This window comes from Argopecten irradians, chromosome 2, assembly GCF_041381155.1.
Source record: "Argopecten irradians isolate NY chromosome 2, Ai_NY, whole genome shotgun sequence".
NCBI lineage: Eukaryota > Metazoa > Mollusca > Bivalvia > Pectinida > Pectinidae > Argopecten > Argopecten irradians.
This window is the reverse complement of record NC_091135.1, coordinates 14,500,538-14,522,280: the sequence shown is the minus strand read 5'-3', so window position 1 is coordinate 14,522,280 and position 21,743 is coordinate 14,500,538. Positions and strand designations below refer to the sequence as shown.

Here is a 21,743-nt window from a genome sequence, read left to right as displayed (position 1 = left end):
GACCTATATAATACGATGTCAATTGTCTGTAATTCATGCCAAGGTACGGATTGCTATATTTTTGGTACCAGCGAGGGACGTTTTAACAAAAAATCAATATCTAGATGGCGGTACAAGACTCTTATAGCTTATAACGAAATATGATTTAAAAATAATTGCATGTCCTGTTCAACATCTATCATTTTTAACGATGTATGCTGTCAAAAATTGAAAAGTAGGGCATTTCTACGTCAAATAATATATCAAATATTATTGCCATACAAACTGGGTCAGGCGGGCAGCCGTCAATTCTAAATCTAATGTCGACCGTGTAACGAGATGTGGGGATCAGCAATTCCCCATTGCAAAAATACAACGGGTTTTGTTATTGGCGATTCCTGATTAAAAAATGCTTAATAACAAGAATAAAAGCAGCATTATTGTAGAAAATAATGTTTTCTTTTATTTGTTCTAAAACCAAATGAAAGTAAAAATGCTGTTGAATTAAGTAAGTACACGGAGTTTAATCTCCGTAATTGGCAGAGAAATTTATCCATGCTATATTAAAAAAATGTTTTTGGTATACCTGATATCCGACAAACATTAGTCAAAATTCACTGACTGAATGCCGATTATCAGACGGAAATCATCGCGGGGATGATATTTTCGCGATTTGGCGAGAGCAACACCAAATGTCGGGCTATTTTCCTCCGTGGTCCGTCGTAGGTCCTTCCGTCATTTGACAATTCTTGTTACCGGTATTTCTCAGAAAGTGCTGATGGGATCTCTCTCAATTTTCATATATAGGTTTACCTCAGCACATTGCACATTTTGCATTTTGGAAACGATCAACTTGCAAGATGACCGCCAGGCAGCCATCTTTGATTTTGATAGTTGAAGTTTGTTATCGCTATTTCTCAGAGAGTGCTGAAGGCATTTGTCTCAAATTTCATATATAGGTTTTCCTAGCGCCCTACATATAGTTGTTCATATTGCATTTTGGGACCCATCGGTCAACAATATATTGCTGACCGGCCGCCATCTTGGAATTTGGTAGTTGAAGTTTGTTACCGCTATTTCTAAGAAAGTACCCAAGGGATCTGTCTCAATTTTATGTATAGGTTCCCCTAGGGCCCCAGTTATGTATGTTGCATTTTGCGTCCGATCAGTCGACAGGCCGCCATCTTGAATTTTCATAGTTAATTATTTTACCGCTATTTCTAAGAAAGTACTGAAGGGATCTGTCTCATTTTTTATGAAAGTTTCCCTAGGGATTTTGTTGTGCATATTGCATTTGGAACCGATCGGTCAACAAGATGGCCGACCGGCCGCTATCTTGGATTTTGATAGTTTAAGGATTTTTTTACCGCTATGTCACGGAGAGTACTTAAGGCCTTATTCTCAATTTTCATATGTATAGACTTCACATAGGCCATGTATTAGCTACATGCATTTTAGGACCGATTGGTCAACAAGATGGTCAAAAAGTCACCTTCTTGGATTTTGATAGTCAAAGTTTCAAAAGTAAAGAAAAGGTCCTTCTTTCATTTGTCAGACATAGATTATTCTTAGGTGAGCGCTGAGATCCCTCTGGGATATTTTTTTGTTAATATTGAAGAAATTTCGACCAATAACACAATGTAGAAGCGACCGTAGTTCTGCATTACAGGATGTCGTCATTTGCGAAACAGCATGACGTTATCTCGAACTCAATCATACATAAGAACAACAACTCGCGACATGTGATGAGCCAAGCAAATTGTTAACTATCAGGTTCGTTAATCGTATAAATAGCCAGGGTAATTTAAGGACGTGCCAGGTTTGTTGGTGTATGAAAGCCGGGGTACCCGGGGAAAAACCACCGATCAGCGGTCAGTGCTCGACAACTCTCTAACTCTCGAACGCAGAACCCAGAGGTGGAGGGCTTGTAGTAATATGTCGGGACATCATAACCAGACGGTTCATAGAATGGTGTATAATAATATCAACTGTTCCCCATTTGTCTTCTATCTATCTTATTCTATTCTTCACATACATTATAACAAAATGTGGATAATGACGATTTAAACAAGTGAAAAATGTAAACAACAATAAGATTATTTAAATAACAGATTTATTTAACATCAAATGCAGGATACGTTAGTATCAGATCAACAAAATGGTTTACAATATTGACAGCATTCATAACAGCATCTCTCATCCAGCTTCACTCACATACTCCAATTAGCAGAGCAACGTTCTGCTTATTACAAAAAACTTCCTTACCGTCAAAATGTATACAAGTGAATACATAACTTCTGGATTTCATTCTCATCTAGCTTGTCAATAGCATTAAAACTTCAAAGCAGTTGCCCTTCAACCATTCGAACTTTCAACTACACTCTATTGGCTTACGAATCCGTCTGCAGTCCATCGTTAAAGATTTCAGTCTTTACACAAACTATGATAGACATAAATCAAGTGAGGAATCGCAATTAGGAATTAAACTTATATCACAGGAAATCACGAAACAATGTGACGGAATGCATACAATGTAAACACTTGAAAAATATTTTAAACGCAACATGGGCTTTCATCAGAATATGTTTCATTAGAAATGTTGCAAGCAATAATAGCCATTCACAGGTACACATGTAATAAAGAAATGGACCCATTTGTATAAACCCTTAGATACAAGATAAATCGCAAGCAGGAAATTGCAACATATTTTCTTAGGAAATCCTAGTCATCAAAATGTTCTCTTCATGTAAACATCGCTCTACTATAGGGATAATTTAATATTTTATGTAAAACTTACCTAGTAAGCATGTACATGTGGAACTTATTCTTTTCGAAGCAAAATGTATCTTGTATCCAAAAGTAACGCTATACTGTTACTAAGCAAGTGAAAAAATATACTGACATATTTGTTCAGTGAAATTGTCAATGAGTTTTTCTCTGCTTTAAACTTAAAACATAATATCATGCTTTAACAACAATCATAATTTAGTTTTGTCAAGTTCAAATGTTTTAAATATGAAACAAAAGTCGCAATACTAAAAAAAACATAAATATTAACCATAGTATCATCATTTGATTTTCAAATATCACATTGGTCCGTATTATAATAGCTGATTGATTATATGAAATACAATTGTCATACATGATGACTCATTAAAGAAACACTAATTTAATTACCATTTAATTATTTGATAGATGCATTCTTATCAGTGAATGCGTAAATTGGAACAAACAAAAATACAGTAGATTTATATTAAAACTAAATTGTAATTGTAGTATTATCTTACAAAATATTAAAGTGAACAGTCGGGCAAGGATGGCTAAAGTCGGTAAAACTAGTGTGAATGTATCCAGTATAATTTCTTATGAAATAGAAAAATAAAATCTCTCGCCAAAATCTGTCCGCGTACGAAGAAATTAATTTAAAGTATAGGAATCCTAAAACGTCCTCCCGACTGACTATGTCCTTGGTTACATTTACACGCAGCCTCGCTTTCAATGCTGTCAACTATCCTTTACTTTAATGGTCAGAACTGGGAAACGTAAGCAGAACTTGGCCGTCGTTTTTATATGTGAGAACTTTTGGAAGGCCAATGAACGCATTTAGACTGGTTTTCTTTGCCCGACTATTCACTTTAAGAACCGGTTTATTTATAGTTAACATTTTATTTTGTTTCAGGGGGGAACACATCTGGTGATAAGAAAACATTTATAACTTTTGCGCATATTGATATCTAATTGAAGATAATTTGGATCTCTGAAGCCAATACAGCTATAAACAAGTCAATCTGTGTCATCATTTCTATTTTTGCGTAAATTAATCTTGTTACAAAAATTCGATGAATATTTGGAAATAAATAAAAATGAAAATATTACAAATGAGAACTATATCTGTTTAATATGGAACTGTCATACATGTTGATTTCACCTAGTGGTCGGTTGACACAGATTTAGATATTGTCGTTTTACAGACACATCTCCAGCCTATATCTTGACGATGAAATAAAAATAAAATAAGTTGGTTTACATCTCTTTGCGACATGTAGTGCTTGCGTCCAATAATGAAGATGGTACGTTAAAATTGGCAATGATGATGAAGCAGTCTAGTCATAATGTTTATTGGCCTTCGACTGACTGTTAACACTATATCCACTAGCACTATGACAAACGTATATATTTGAAAAATCTTAATTAAAACTGCCTTGAACGATTACATCGCATTCTAAACATTACATATAAAGAGCTTAATGACATAGTTTTATTTAATTGTCACAAGAAAAAAAGTCATTAAACATCATAGTAAAGGTTGCCAAGTTCTAACTTAATGCAGTTTGTATTTGTATACATATCTCAGCACTCAATCAGGCAACCATATGACCATTCTAATACCTCATTCTGATTGCAGTTACGTTGGATTTTAATTATGCTTCTAAAGAATTGATTGCCGATTTCTTCAGACCAAGATACGTTAAGAGAATTTAAATATACAATCCTTACATGCAAAAACATTTTATGATTGAAACGTAATTAAGAATATTTTGTGTTTAATTGCTTCTATGGCGTCTTCGTTCAATTAAAAATAAAAATTTAATTCCCGAAAGGAATTTTATTAAAAGAACGTAATTCCACTTCATATAATGATAACACTATGAAAGATCTCTGAATTACAGACGCCAAGTCGAAAGAAAGCTATTTTAAAATGGTGACCTAAATAGATAGGCTTCCACAGTATTTATGCGTTTCACTACCATTTACAATTATCTCCGTGACACACTTTTTTCTTGCCTGAATGCAATCTAGTCCATTCCAAAACTGGACTTGACTTTGAATCACATAATATAGGAAATATACTTTTCGGAACATCTGAGTATTCCCTGTCCGAAGGATTTAGATTTATACAAAATTTAACTGTTAAATGAATTAAGTATCATGGAAAAAATATGTAAATAAGCTTAAATGTTATCGATTTAATAAAATGAAAGGAAACCCGTATCAGGAAATGTTCATTAGGATTTAGATCAGAATGTATTCAACTGAGAATGTATTCTTATATTGTTTACCTCATTCGCAAATGGAAACACCTATGAATGCCGTATTGCAACAATTCTGACACTTTATTACAACGACATTATGATAAAGCAATATCCCATCCCGAAATACATTTTCGAATAAAGCAACAAAGGATTTTCGATAATTCCAAATATGTTGGATTGCAAAACCATTGTGATATAAATCATTTCTTATTTTATTTGAGAAATAATAAATAATACTCGTACTCCACAGAGCTAAAACTATTTTGAACACATGGAAGTCATTTAGAGTATCACTAATGCTCGACTGATTACTACAATTCTTTTTAGTATTAATATATAATGGAAACGTGATGACAAATGCACTGATTTTCATCTACATAAAATATAAATGTATGCCGTTTCTTATATACATGAAATGTCTTATCAAAAATCGACTTACCTAAAATATATATTAACGAATAGACAACTGTCTTTTCAATATTCAATCAAAATATAATTCAATGGGGTTTGTATTGCGGTAATACAATGTAGCTATTATCCCCAAAAATATTTACCTCTTTTGTCCTTTAATATGCACCGCTAACATTTGATGCTCATACAATACAACATCAGAATTGAATTTCTCCTTTGATTTTACAAAGTATTTGTTTTTTAATGTTGCACTTAAGAATATCTACTGATACTGGTATACAGGTACAATTTAATCATGTTTGCACCGAGTTTTAGATATAATCCAAATTAAGCAATATCAATTGTGACAGGTATGATGATTAACACAAAACTTAGTATCTATCTCTCAAAATGTGACAATTGTATCAGGGAAAATATTTCATTTACTACGGAGGATCGTGATCCCAAATTGATGTGGGTAAAGTGCAATTTACCGTCGATCAGTCCTTCTTTCTGGTAACTATATCACACAAATAATGACAAAATATGATGTCACATTCACCGGCGTTATCATGTTTTGAATTTACGTATTTACTGAACAGATCACTATTGTGAGTGACTTACTCGAGTAAGAGATCTGAAAAATGATGACATAATTAGAGTAGCACAATACACTAAGCGTCACGAGGTTTACCAGATACTGGCAAGTCATTTTTCACGGAATTTGGACAGACCAATATTTAATTTTCATACTTTCTCTCTCTAAAAAGAAACTTAAAAGTTATTTTTCCCTTTCTTTCTTTTCCTCTTTTAAGAGAAAATTTCATTTAATTCGTTTAAGAATCATTTTAACCACAACAAAGTTCATTATAGGGTTAAGTAATTGGGAGTGTTGGTTGGTTGTCAAATGTAAGAGATGTATGAAGTGATGACGTCTTGTTATTGTTTTTTGCACGTGAAAACCACGTGTAGACCAGCTTACTCCTGCACGAGTTTGGACAGGTGTATGTTCTTTCCCACCAATAACGGATATTTCGTTGTGATTAATCGGTAAGTATATCGCCGGTAAGATATGAGATATTCCTGTGCAGGGTAAGTGCACGTGATGATCTACAAATGGAATATATTTATTGATAAATCTCCCCATCTGATCCTTATCATCACTACGTTTGATAAGACCGGAGTGGTTGTTAGAGTATGTATTTATAATTGCCATTATATATATGGTTATCAGTTATGACTTATATTTTTGTATCTAAGTTTGGAATATTTCACAATGTGAGAGTAATTAGTTTCCCTTCTACCCGTGAAATTTATGCAAAAAGGAGATATGGTTGTACTTTGGCTTCGGTACAAAAAGGAGAAAAAGAAAAATAGATGTAAAAGTTAATTATTTCAAATAGCGTTTAATTACTTTGGCAAACAACGGGGATGACAAAATGCTCAAAGCGGTTGTAAATAAATTTACTCAATTGTATATCAAAAAGCAATTTCAATCTAAAACAACACTCGAAGGGGGAATGTGTTTGGTATGAAACATTAGTGTTTATAGAAATGGTGTATACTTAACTTTGATGGAAAACGTTGAGGCCTAATAAATCGGGAAACACTTCATTCACACAATGTACTTTCTGATATGCATTATTACCGGGAACTTTCATTTAAAACTAGTTTCACTTAATTCAGCTTATTTTACTTATGTGATTAAATCGCTTTTTGTTTTCTAATACAAAACCTAAATGCATGTTCTTTCACAATTACAACGCTCAAGCTCTGCATTTTGCACACGGACGTTAATCTTAGAAAATGTTAAATTATCCAATATGGCGTCAAATTGTCTATGTTGGTAACCCGACGGTCTACACGTGTGAAAGGTGTTGAGAAGGTTTTTCCTCTTGATAACAATATCCATATGGGTACTATTTTGGTTAACGTTGATGTCTTTCTTTCTTATAATATGACTGTTCGTCTGTTTTTTGCTCGCCTTATCATCAGGACTTTGCAAGGCGTCATTTGAAATACAAGTTCGAGAACATGATGTCACAAAGAAACCTCTTGGACGCAAAATGATCCGACCAAGTCCAATTTTTGAGAATCTCACAAATGATTTTTGAACACAATCAGATTCTGTTATACCTTTTCCACGTTTTGTTCTTTTCTTAAATGGCTGTTTTGCCTTGATTATTAGATATGGACGATTTTTCTTCAGTTTCATCTTACGTCTTGGTGTACGGAAAACTTTTTTCTTCAAAGGAAATGTAATAGACGTCTTTCTATTACACTTGACACAGGTGATGCACAAGTGTAGAATTCTCTTTGATGTGTTTTTAATTTCTGTTAAGTATGAAATGGGTAAAGCAACTCTGTAAAACTTTGTTTCCGATGGTCGAAACTTGAATCTGGCGTTGATTCTGTTACCACGTCCATTTTCTTTATTGAAATCAGAAATTTTCAATGTGATCCTCCGATTCTTCCGAGCATTCCTACTATTTTTCCCTTTCCGTTTGCCCTTCTTTTTGATATGGATAAACAAATCTGCCTTGTTGATCGCTAGATTCGTTTGTGCAATGTTCGAGGGGATCTTGAATCTCATACAGGTCGTATCATTTGTCAGTTCTGAAACAAAAAAAAACGTTTATTAGTAAAGCAAAAAGGACATATCGGTTAACGCTTGCATACACCATATCTGATTTTCGTTCCAAGAACAATAAAACAAATCATGATAACGGTCTTGCTATACAAATTCAAATAATATTACACGTTTTGTTTTTGTCAATAGTGTGATTCAAGTGTTAAAAAAGATGAGTTGGTTAGACCAGATTGTAGGGCGACAGACAGACCAATAAAGATGATGCATCCTATTAGATCTTACTAGTGAAGTATGAATATTCAACGTGGAAATTATTTAGGACCTTTTCTCTCTTCTTTTGTTTGTAAATATATGTTTATAATGTATAAGCGTTATATTCCTCTCTTCAACCTGAAATCGAAATCATGGACTTCGACCAGGTTTATGAAAGTAAAGTAGTCATTAAGTAAGCTTGGTTTCTCGATAGGCCTCGCACAAATCAAGAGAGAATTGGATCCAAACAAAGATTCTATATATAATTGAATTGTCTGTAGTGTATTGCTTTTCAAATCTCTCAGCGCACATGTCTATCATTGATTCGTGTATTGCATAACAAACAAGTCCAATTATTTACGCCTATACAATAATGTGCATCAAAGATGTGAATAAAGACATGTTTTGTGCTGTTAACAATGGGGCGAAAGTTTAATTGTTTGTTTGTTTGATTGATTAACCTCAAATTAACAGCCAGGGTAAGTGTGTGGCGTGTAGGTAGTGTGCAGTGTGTTTTGGGGGACTGCGGTGTATTCTTGTATAGTTTCTAATTCTTTCCCTTTTTGTAGTGCTCTGTTACTGAGGCATGCTGCCGAAGACACCAAGCAACACACTCCACCTGGTTACATTATACTGAAAATGGGCGAACCATTCGTCCCATTCTCGGTATGCTGAGTGCTAAGCAGGAGCAAAAAATTACTACGTTTATAGCCTTTGGTATGTCTTGGCCAGGGGGCAGAACCCAGAGACACTTTGATATTTTCGTGTTGTGCCCCCCTACTATAGTGTGATAACCGCATCTCTATTTAAATAGTTCAGATAGTTTCAAGGATACACATTGTCGAAAAGCAATGATTTTGATAACAAATTAAGTAGTAATACACAAAATCATTGAAAAGAAAAAAGATTGTTCAGTTGTCATATAAGGATACGTATGTCCATTCCCCTTCTTTTATTTTGAACGTAATTATCCTGACCCCCCCCCCCCCTCTTAAATGATATACTACGCCACACACTTGTATTAAACTTACTATAATGTGACTTTCACAACGACTTTAAAGATTCAATGTTTCCCCTATATGTCATAACCCAATTCCTCTATCCTAAGGAGACAAACCAGACCTATACAGTATTAAGGAGAAGAAGCGTTTGAGTGTAATAGATAGTAAACACAATACATGGCGACAGCAGACGAATGACGATTGTTAAAGGTATTCCTGACATTGTGGGTCAGATAACCTAAAATAAAAATACCCATCGCATTTAATTAGCGTCAAATCGGAAGCTACATAATGTAGCTCAATACAACACCATATCTGCATTTGAAAGAATCAACAATTTGTTTTTAAACATTTAGGTTCATTGCATTGAAATGTAAGACAAAGTATTGTGCTTAAAATTTTAATTGTATAAAACCATTCCGTAGCAGATGTGATATTTTAGGTAACATGATCAGTGATGTATGTTGTGTATCTGAGAGCCACATGATGTAAGCTATAATATTGATCTCTATGGTTCATGTAGCAGACGCCCACGCAACAACACGAGTGAAGGCTTTTGGACGAAACATCACAATGCTTTGTCTTTGAGGAATTACATTCGCGAATTAACGATTTGATTAATTACCAAATGTTATAAATACTTAACGACATTGGGTATTTGATATAATATGACATATTGTGAATAATGTGAAAGATCTTTCAAAATGTGGCTGCTAAAATAGATAACCGCTTGATTGCAACAATTGGTCATACCGTGTGATTGAATAAACGACATTCATCACGATTTTATTTAACAAAAAAAAAATAGATACAGAGATTACACTGACGTTGACAGTCATGCAGGTGGCATACACATTCAGTAAGATGAGTATTTAATAGCAATAGCGAGGTCTGCGGAAACGAGGCTTAAGGCCCAATTAGATGCTAAGACTGGTGTCATTACCAGTCCATAATGGTACTACGTTACCCTGTGGACAAGGTTAAAATCAGGTCGCTTAGCAGACATATATCGACAAACCTTATTGATTCGTTGACACCCTCAATAATGATTATGGCCATTTTAAATAAATTACAATTTGTTTGATAATCCATGGTATTTACCATACATCCTGTCCTAGCGACCACCTCTGTGTAAAGACAACCAGCTTAATGAAACCGCTTTCTGAGATCCAAATATTACGTGTTGATATATGTTAATAAATGCATTATTATTGGTACTCCTTATAGCTAGGTACGACTGATTGGATATAAACTGAATTCGTGGAAGTGCTTGGGTACCATCAATGTACTGTAACCATCCTGGTACATGGTTTAAAAATAGATTCCATAGCGATGATGATACCGTTATTGTAAAATTCAACCTTTAACATCTGTTGAACGATTATCACTGCACACTGGCGTATCGCCCCATGTTCAAATGGATGTGATTCCGCAAGTACCAGACCGAGATGATAAATGTCTATTCCGTTAAGATTGCGTCTCATGGAAAGAATTATTTGCAAGAATATCTTCCAATCCAACATTCAAAATAAATATGCCATTAAATTACAATAAAAATCGAAATGCACATTAAAGTAATGGCACTTCAATTTTTAAAATCCTGAACAAAGATATATAAAGCCTAGATATGATTTATGCTGACTTGTTCTGAATATTATTGATCCACATAACACTTTCTAGTTTTTCAGACAGTTTATGTTCCAAAAGCCTCACCAGATGAGTCAGCGTGCCACATTAACTTCTCAGACTATCGCGCCATCTATACCTCTCAGGGGGCGGTTATAATTTGACATTTTTATTTATGCTTAGCAGAAAATATTCATGAATGAAAATGCACAGACGTAATATTCTACGATCCTTAATTTAGCGATGCTTTAGGACTATCACGGTCAAGCATCTCAATGTCTGTGCAGTAGAGCTGGTACAATCGCACGAAGCCAGCAAAGTGCTTAACGATGCGGACGTTTTAGAAGTATAAAGAGTTACGCATTTCGTTTAACAAAAAAGTGAAATTGGTTTTGTGAATGTTATCACCTTGTTATTAACCATACGCAGTGCATTATTGCATGTATTTGAGGTGGGTGTTTTTTTAATGGAATGGTATTAACTGCCACACAGTTTGACCATAACATTTGTCTAATCATAGAAGTTTGTTTCCCTTTCCAATTTTTAACTTCGCGTTGAGCGTTCGCCCAAATGTAAACTGTTTGGTTCTAAATGCCCTGGCAAAAGCACCTAGTAAGCCATTAAACTAGTAATTTCTGTTTATGCTTAGCACTCAACGTAAAGAGAGTATTACTAGTTTACTCGATCTATATATAATATGACCAAGTCTGATGAGCTGTGATCGGTGTTTTTAGTGGGATAACACTATAAAAGATATACATGATAGCAAGGAGATTGCGTATAGACCTCCCGATCCCTCTCAGACATACTCAAATCTACACAATCAACACATACTATACAGTATACTGCGGAGACCAGACTTGTGGTCTCTTGAATGACCCAAGCTGTCAACAGGGCGTTAAGACTGACCAACTAAAACTTACTCTGCAATATGATAATATAATGAGAGGCTGCTGTCTGTGAGAATCAGTGTCTGTATTTTAATCAGACTGATCACAACAATAAGGCTTAGAAATTAATCAGGGCATTCTAAAGTCGAAACGTTTTGCTCATACCAAAGTAATCAAAACGTTTCTCCTATGGCTAAGGTAGCCCCTTTTTTATAAACCAAATGCTACCAAAATGTATTGCGGATTACCACAAATAAAACTTCATTTAAAAAAAATCAATATATTCAATCAGCAGTCAAAATTGGTTTTAACGGTTTAGAAAAAAAGCGAAAAAAACCCGCATTAATGTATCATCAATGATAGCAAGTAGGTAATGTACGACGTCAGACCTGGACATTTTAGAACTCGCGTTTGATTTGTTTTCTGTATTTTACTATACACTGTATATCTAATCTGAGGCAAAACTCTGATCTCGGGGAGGAAAAGAGCATATAAAGATATTCATTATGAAGCATGGGAACAATACAGGTGAGGCAAGCACGATATATTGATTAATTGTTCCGGTCTCTATCGGGTTCATGAAAGGAAGTTATCATCGCTAACAGAGTAAGAATAGTCGGCTAACATCAACAACATCGTTAAGAAGGTCATTTACGACGTAAGAAAATGCTGATTTTAAATCTTCGTTCGGCAATATTTAAATTTCGATGAGTTCTTGATTTCCTATTAGAATATGATATCAAGTGGTGCTGAAAAAATGCTTAATGAAATAATCAAAAGAGGTGTGTTTCCAAATATGGATAAGGACTTTGTTATTTGTTAACGGAAGCCTTTAAAAGCGCACTTGAAGAGTTCAATACACATTTAAATAACAAGTGATCAACGTAGAAATGTGTTTTGCTGTTTGTCAATAAATTATAAAATGCATCTTGAACGTTTTCCTTTGAAATTAAATATCGGCTGTTTATTGTTTTCACGTGCTATCACAGGCTACTCATGGGATGTGTTCCATCGGAATAAAAGGTAATGTGTTATACCAAATTAACTCTCATGTTTGCGAAGACCGGATTGTTTCTAAAAACTTATCTGAAATCTCCTGCAAATGAGTATTGTTGATTGCCACAAAATAAATGTTTTAAACCCTTTTCAGCTTTTAACCTCTGTAATTTACTTTTAATGGTTCATCTTAAGAAAATGATTGAAACATTTTCTTAGATAGTTTTAATCTTCGAATTAAAAGATGAACCACTCCTAACAGTATCCTAAATAGGATTTAATTGTTCGCAAAGATACAACATTCTTGCTTTTAGGCGTCATCAATAACCTGTATAGACATTTTAATTGATAACGTTAAACAGCTAGTTAAGACTTCAACCCTATCATTGATTTTCCTGCTCTCATTCAACGATTTCGATCGCATTTATTATTTGAGTTTCTTCACGCTGTGCGTGGGAGAGACAAAGAGATTACAACGATCTTATCATACGTTTCTGTTTAAACCTATTGATTGAACTCTCTGTTAATAACCACACAGATGTGACTATTTTTTATGATTTGTATTCTGTAGGTGTTCGATGCTAAAATCTAGTAATTCAATCAAGAATGTACACATCTTCTTCACAGATATTAACTAGATTATACAAAACCAATTTTAAAGTAAGGATTACGTTAATTGCTACTGAATTCTGATATGCAAGTGTGTCTTTAAAAAACTTAAGTGTTTTTGTTGTACGCCCAAACAACAGGTAGAGAAAATCAATGACAAGCGCAAGAGCATCTTAACCGCAACGTCATAGCGGTTCAAATAGAAACTGTCGCGCAAGAGGCCGATGTTTCTTTTTAAATTATTAGAGATACTTTTTCGAAGGATTTGTTGCATGAGTTCAATAAACTCACTGAACTCGTTTACGAAGCAATTAAAATTTGTGAATGAAAGTATGACTATATATTCATATGGTACCGTGCGTCTTGGTAAATAATCTTTGTATCGTATATAATACACAAAAAACTACACTCTCATTTCAACATATAAGTGCCCTGCATACATACTCTATATAAATACATCCAAAAAGGACATACAAACGACAGGCGAAGGTAAATAGCTTATTAGAGAATTCACTGTTCAAATTAAACATTTAACAAATAAATATGCGTAATTCGGTGACTGGGTAACGCCATCAGGTTGCAAAATGGGACAATTATCTTTCAAACCATCGTTGATGAATAGAGGTAATATTGATATATGTATTCTTGTATTACAATTATTGCGTTCCTGTTTGTACCTTTAATGGTTCTAAAACACCAGCATAACCACAGCAAACTGTTAGTGATGATCGCGAGGGCACAATTTTCCGATTTACTGATTATAACTTATTCGCGGGGTTTATTTTCGCCTATCTTCTTCGCAGCCCTCGGTAGCCATTGAAAGTGTCATCTATGTCACAGAGTTTGATAACAAGAGGCCCAAAAGGCCTTGACGGTCACCTGAGTGCTGCTACAGAAAGAGCATTGCAAAGTTGGTTCAAATCTATAAAAAATATTTACGAATTAAAATAAACTTTAAAGATGAATTTTTATTTTTTGTTTTTCATTTTGATAGTTTTTGTATTATGTTACCAAATCTTATGCTTAAAATTCCAATTTGCTTTGCCAACGTTAAACAACAAAACCAAACTAGAAATCAGTCAGTGTCAGTGATTTTATAAATTTCACTTTTTAATCTATGAAGATTATTTGGTTCCATCAAACCTGTGAATTCAGGAGAAGATTTTTGAAATGTTAGCCATTTTAATCCCGCCCCTCTGGTCCCCGGGGGTCAGCCAGGACCAATATGGATATGGTGTTAAAACACTATTTCTGGCTAATAATTCTAACCCAGTTTGACTCATTTCCTATTAAAACTAATAGTGTTAACAAATAATGTTCATAAATGTATTTTTCCTATATAGACTATAGTAAATTTGACCCCCTCCCCAGGGGAAAATCTGAGATCCCATCAAATCATTGAATTCAGAAGATTTTTGAAGTTTTAGCCTATTTGACCCTTTTTGGCCCCGCCCCTAAGGCCCCTGGGGGTCGACCAGGACCAATATGGATATGATGATAAAATGCTATCTCCGGCTAATAATTCTAACCCAGTTTGACTACTTTCCTATGAAAAATAAGCAAAAAACATTCATAAATGTGTGTTTCCTATATGAACTATAGTAAACTTGACCCCCTCCCCAGGGGAAACATGAAACCCCAGGATCATATAATTCACAATTTTGTAAAGGACCTTAAGACCTTTCCATCTATGAAGGGTATTTGATTCTACCAGTTCCAGAATTTAAGAAGAAGATTTTTGCAGTTTTAGCTTATTTGAACCCTTTTGGCCCCACCCCTAAGGCCCCTGGGAGTCAGTCATGGAAAATTTGTTAATAGGATTCAGTGGCCATTTCATAGGGATAACTCTGACAACATTTGACTCATTTCCTTTTACAAATGACTAAATAATGCTCAAAGATGTGTTTTCCCTATATAAACTATAGTAAACTTAACCCCCTCTCCAAGGGGAAACCTGAGACCCCAGGGTCATATAATTCACAATTTTTGTAAAGGACCTTTAGACCTTTCTATCTATGAAGAGTATTTGATCCATCACATCTGTGAGTGGAGAAGATTTTTGAAATTATAGTCCCTTTTACCCCGTTTTGCCCCTCCCACAGCCCCCAGGGGGTTGGGGACCATATAATTTACAATTTTGATTGGCATTATGCCTTAGAAGATTTGTACAAAATTTCATTGAATTTGCTTGAAGATGTTTTTGAGAAGAAGTTGAAAATGTAAATTGTTTACGGACATACGACGGACGACGCGCGACGACGGACAAAAGGCGGTTAGATTAGGTCACCTTCGTCTCAGGTGACCTAAAACGTATTGGTTTTCTAATCGATGATATCACCAATATGAAATTCAGAGGACCGAAACGAATAGTTACAGACATCAGGGAATATATATAAAAGCGTCTTAACAAAATTTGATTCTTCTTGCCACAATTAAACTTTTTAATTATTAGTGCGAGGCCTCGTGTCTGATACGCAGGCGAAACCAAGATATTAGATGAACTTAATATGTCAAGGAAAAAGCTCAAGTATGTTTTCCTATTTTATTTTTGGAACCTCTTCGATTTGTTATCGTGCTGAGGAAAGATATCTCACTGTGTACAATGTAATCGCATTTCCTAGGGAAACACAATATAGATATATATTTATACTCACTTGCCCTTCCGCTATAATATAAACTAACCAAGCCAAAATCAAGTCTATGAGCGTATTACTGACACCTGAAACGCGACTATTATCACGTCATTAATGTTGGTAACGTCAACTGATCACTGGCAAAATGACTGTTCCATCTTGTAGAATATATCCTAGTTAATAAACGGTTTTCTTGGTCTAACTTAAACTATTCTAATGCAGAGATTTGAAGGCAATCATCGCATAATGCGCGCTAGCGCGCATTATGAAATTGTTTGCAAAGCTCTTGCATCTATTTAGACCATATATTCCGTAGAAAGATAATTTAATGCTTGCCTAACTATATGGCAAAGCGCTAGCGCGCATTATGAAATTGTTTGCAAAGCTCTTGCATCTATTTAGACCATATATTCCGTAGTAAGATAGTTTAATGCTTGCCTAACTAAATGGCAAATTAAAAAAGGCGCGTTAAGACATATTAACGAATAATATAATCTTACATGAATATGTACAAGGAATTATCAGCCTGAGAGACAGATTGTGGGCAAAATCTTTCACGAGGGTTGAGATATCCCCGCTCACTTGCCAATCCATGTTGGATTATTTTTCTCGTGTAAAAATTAAATTTTTGTTGTTTTCCTGCTTTTTCATCGCGTCATTATCACAGCAACGTCGTTATGAGTCAAAAATTGATGACGTTATCTACAATTCATTTCGTGGGTTCGCCGCATGTATTGATGACGTCACGTAATTGTCTTGCGTGTGTGATCTGTGTTACATACCCGTGTTTTCTTCTCCCTACCGACCAATGGATAGCCGATCATGATATCCAGTGTTTCACAAAAATTGAAAAAAAATCATACTATAACATTTGTTGTTGTTTTCGTGTTTTGTAATGGAAACTTGTGTATAGACACAATAGTAAAACAATCGTTCTAAAAAAATCACGGATATTTTACCGACGAAATAATGAGAAAATCCAAACCATGATCCATGAATATTTTATGTCATACAGTTCGTACTCGGCGGCCATATACTATACAACATATACAAAACACGCCTGTCCTACTTAATGGAAACTGCAACAGTCATGTCAGCACCGGCAGTTCACAATGTGATAAGGGTGGTGTTATTTCAAATTATGTCTTTGCGATTTTCCCCTGTAATTGTTAGTGGAAGATAATTCTTTTCACGAGCAGACATGTCTTGTTAGGATTCATATAAAGCCGAACTCATCGTATCAAAGTGTCTTATCTACATAGTTGTCAACGTTTCCAATGTGATACATAGCCAAGTGATGTTCAGTATACCTCATTTAGATAATCGACAAGGGATATAATATCAGTCTCAACTCCCACGCTAAGAACGGCATAATTTCAATTTCGGACACGTGAGTCAGAAACAAAAGTCATTATATAGTTGTTTATTTTGATGTTTTTTTCCTTCAGTACGAGATAAATGTTGCATTTACGAGAAGTCAATATAACGTTTTGAAAGGAAAAAAAGATATCAAAAGTGCCGGTTGGATTATCACTTATACTTGATATACATACATACACACACTTTGTTGTCATATTTACTAATAGAGTTCCGGTGTATTATAAATATCACTCTCCTATAAGTACAGCATGTTCGTCAATGGGTCGTATGGCATGTAGATCAAAGATTAAATGTTTTGGTTAAGTGTATCATGTTTACGTCCTAAAAGTCAGGGTCATGTAATGACAGCCTCCAATGTATGCAGTGTGCAGCATGTATGTAGCGTGCGGTGCGTGTTTTGGGTTTTCGACATATTCTTGCTGTGTCTTCTTGTATAGTGGAACACTTGCCCCTTCAGTAGTGGTTTATCACTGAAACATGCAATCGAAGACACCAAGCAACATACTACATGCGGTCGCATTATACTGACAACGGGCGAACCAGTCGTCCCACTCCCGGTATGCGTTAAACAGAAGCAGAAACTAACTTTTTTATACTTTGATGTGTTTCGGCTAGGGGACAGAATCCAGAACCTACCTCACAGGGGCGAGCGCTTAAGATTGAATGATATATTTTTAAAGTTTAATCGTGGACCAATGTATTGAAAATGGTTAATAAAAACCAACCATTCTCAGATAAATGTGGTGAATGTGTGAATGCTTATAGACCATGCAAGGAACGCGATATACTGCAGCCTACCACTGTATGAGAGTCGTAGTCTTTTTAAGCGTTTATGATTGATTATGAAGCGGTTTGCCCGTTCCTTGTGTAATGGGACTGCATAGGGTATATTGTCCGTTGTCTTTGCATCGAGTTGGATTGCACTGAAGTAGGGTCAAAATTTGTGTTTATGCATTATTTTAAAGATCAATATATTGGATATGAATGTATGAGAATAACGACATTTTGTTTATGTGTAGAGGGAAGTGTGGCTTGTAGAATAAAATCATTTTATTTATGTTAACAACTTTGATATTTAAGGAACTTTTACTCACCTGAGGGCTCTGACTTAATTGTACCTTCCACCTTACACGTAGGGACTTTCTTATTTCTGACTCCTCCTGTTATGTTTCTAGTTCTGTCACAGTCCAAATATTGACACATCTTTATGCGAATCCGGTTTAATGTTACCTCCTCTAAAAGTGGACGACCAACAACCAGTTGATTGTAAATTGAATCATTTGATATGACGGAATCGTTGAACAAATTGCGGAAGTTCACAGAAGGTGATGAAAATGCGACGAAAAAGGTTCCGTAGAAAGGGATAAGAAATGTGACTGTTCGCGTCATTTCAAAGATGCAACTCCCGCAACTCGTAGTCTTTGACGCCTGTTGCTTTATCAATTGCTGAACTTCATTTCTCGAACAGATACCTGAAAAACGTAAACAAAAACGTTATATTAGAAATAAATCCTACACCAATCATGTCATTGGCCAATCAACTTTATTTCTATTTAATTCGTTTGTATACAACTGATTTTCAAAAGTCCAATTAACACCGCGTCAACATTTGACGTGAATTTAGCTTTCGCCACAGTGTTCTGTCATCTTGCAATCGAGATACGCTTTAGTCTCTAGGAACAGTATTTTTTTTATCCCGTTTTATGTTCAGCATTATGTGCATGGTACAACAGTTTCGCTTCGGTATAATGTGATAACTTAAGGTGAGATAATATGCGTATTTCGTTGCACATGCATCCTGAAACGAGTTAGCAGATGCAAACACATCACGAAAACAGCCCTCATTCGCACGCACGCTTACAACAGTCAATATAAACCACATACCGATAATCAATAAATACAATTTATTGATCTATATTCCTTGAGAAATCCTTGATAAATAAATACATCGTGAAAAGGTCTCATTTTTCATTTACATTCATATGTTAAGGAGGTATATCTGTAAGAGATAAATATGATTAATGTTTGATCTGCATAGAAACAATCAACGACGCTTACATCAATACGGGAGCAAACAGATAATAATGCCCTGAACTAAATGCAAATATAAATTGCCCTGCGAGTCGGTTAGTGTCATTGCATCATGTTACAGAACTACGTGTAATTGATTTATTTTATTTTGGTCGGTTGTATAAACAACCGCTCAATCTGCAAAAGCTAACTATGAGGTGAGTTTACCATACGGTTTACACAGAAAACTACTAATTGTACCATATGAGTATTATTTGTCTAAGATATTGAACCAAAATGGTGGCGTTGATGGTCGATGACTACATCCGAATCAGGGTATAAATAACGTCATAGTAGCTATTTGTCGAATCAGAAGTTCATAATCTATAGTTGGTTATCACAGAATCAGATGTAGAAACTGTATCCAATGGAAAATTATAATAAGCCATTCATGATTGAATATCTATAAATAACAATTATAATCACATGATTTTGGAATTATCAAACGTCACTCTAAGGGGGTAAAGCTAATACATTGCTGAATCTTGAAAACAAATACAATTAAATCTCTGAGTTACACTCATTACATTCGATCATTTTGTAATATATCAGACGTATACCATACAGAGAATTATATCACTGGCGCAAAATATAACAGCACAGTGGCAAAAATCGACCCCATGATGCCATCAATAGCAATTGATACATGACACGCAATATTCAGTTAATTACTACTATCATGCAACCTGTGTGTGTATTAGTTATAACGCACGGACATATACATGATTACAACGGTAGCATATCAGTATATAGCGTTACTTCATACATTGTGGTATATATAGCTGTGACATAGCTATTTTATATCATGTACACATCCTTTTTTTATTTACTATGCACATTGTAAACATAGGAGTTTATGAATGTCAACCGCCACACATGTTGACTTTTCTTGCCTAGCATTTTGTATTAAAACTGAAATAGTAGTCTAAAATGATTCATCACTAGTATAGTTAATAAATTCTCTTCTTTCAATGTATAATTACTCTATAGAGATTAAAGTAGGTTACAAACTCAGATATTCAGGAGAAAAGCATCGACCGACGGTCTAAATAAATCAATAGAATGTAGTACGCATAGGCTTCGAATTCGGCTGAATTTAAATATTTAATTCGGAACAATACAAACATACTATTTTACACTGCAATATCATCGCCTTTCATTTGATTCTTCTATGAAATTCATATAATCGCCTCTTATTAACAACAAAATTGTTCCAAAAAATACATTGTTAAACTTACCTGTGGGAAACTGCAAGATATATTCTCATATATATTTAAGTCCACATTACTTTCCATTCAACTATAAAATCAGACTATGAGAACAACTTACCTATAGTACACACTTTCGAATTGCCGTACACGAGTTACAATAACATGCCACTTTCGCTAGTCTAGGTCACTATGTAAGGCGGCCATCAGTCAGATATACTTATACGCACGCAGAGGGCCATTCATAGTGGCAAACATGAATGAGTATAGCATGTTACAATCGACCAATAAAAATCCGTGTTGGCACACTCCTTCACGCCTCCACATGACGGCAAGTTTCATTCATAATATTTCCTTCAGTACGCTTCTTCTCACCAACACACAGCGGAGATCAATGCAAACGATGCATTATTACCAGGTTATCTGGAGATTTGATTATTATCCTATCTACCATCTCTTAAAAGATTTATGCTTGAACTATGCTATAGTAAAAGTGTTCGGCGAAAAGCCAAAGCAAGGAAATCATTGTATTGACTGAAATACGTGCACAATGAATAACTGTCAAAAACAAAAATAGTACTACATGCACAACGAAAATTATAAATACACTTTTGACTGTACTACGGAAAAAAAAGAATCAGATATCGAGAATCACTTTACTTGTCTACAATACTGTCTAAGGAATTATTTTCGCCACTTTACCAAAAAATAGGATATTAAATTTTCATTAAAAAAAAAATATTGGTGCAAGTTTAATTATTATACTATATTAAATGAGTATATAACACGTAGGTCTGTATTGTTATTATACTAATAAATATCGTCTGCAATTAGTCCTCAATATGGAATCTCTTAACTGCGTTTGAAAGACTTTTTAAATAACAATTATTTTGTCCAAAGAGGAGTGTGAATCACTGACAGTTCTTAATATACAGCGTAGTGTATTATTGTTAACAAGTGCCCGATATTACACTAAAGCTCATGTTAGTCAAGTTCTCTTTATCGTTGGTCTATAAACGTTCTGATAACAGATGTAAACGTCTTTGCGTAGGTGGGAGCCTGCGGTATGTTGTTAAGACAATATAT

General features: G+C 34.8%; 1 protein-coding gene across 1 annotated transcript; it reads right to left on the bottom strand.

Annotated features, from left to right (window-relative positions):
• Nucleotides 1-2,148: 2,148 nt before the first annotated feature.
• LOC138314555 (uncharacterized) lies at nt 2,149-20,896 on the bottom strand. Its single transcript, XM_069254941.1, has 3 exons — nt 20,779-20,896; nt 18,474-18,851; nt 2,149-8,018 (listed from the first exon to the last, which is right to left on the bottom strand). Exons 2-3 carry the CDS (start codon nt 18,766-18,768, stop codon nt 7,138-7,140), a joined length of 1,176 nt encoding a protein of 391 aa, XP_069111042.1. The 5' UTR covers nt 18,769-18,851; nt 20,779-20,896; the 3' UTR covers nt 2,149-7,137.
• Between the last annotated feature and the right edge of the window lie 847 nt (nt 20,897-21,743).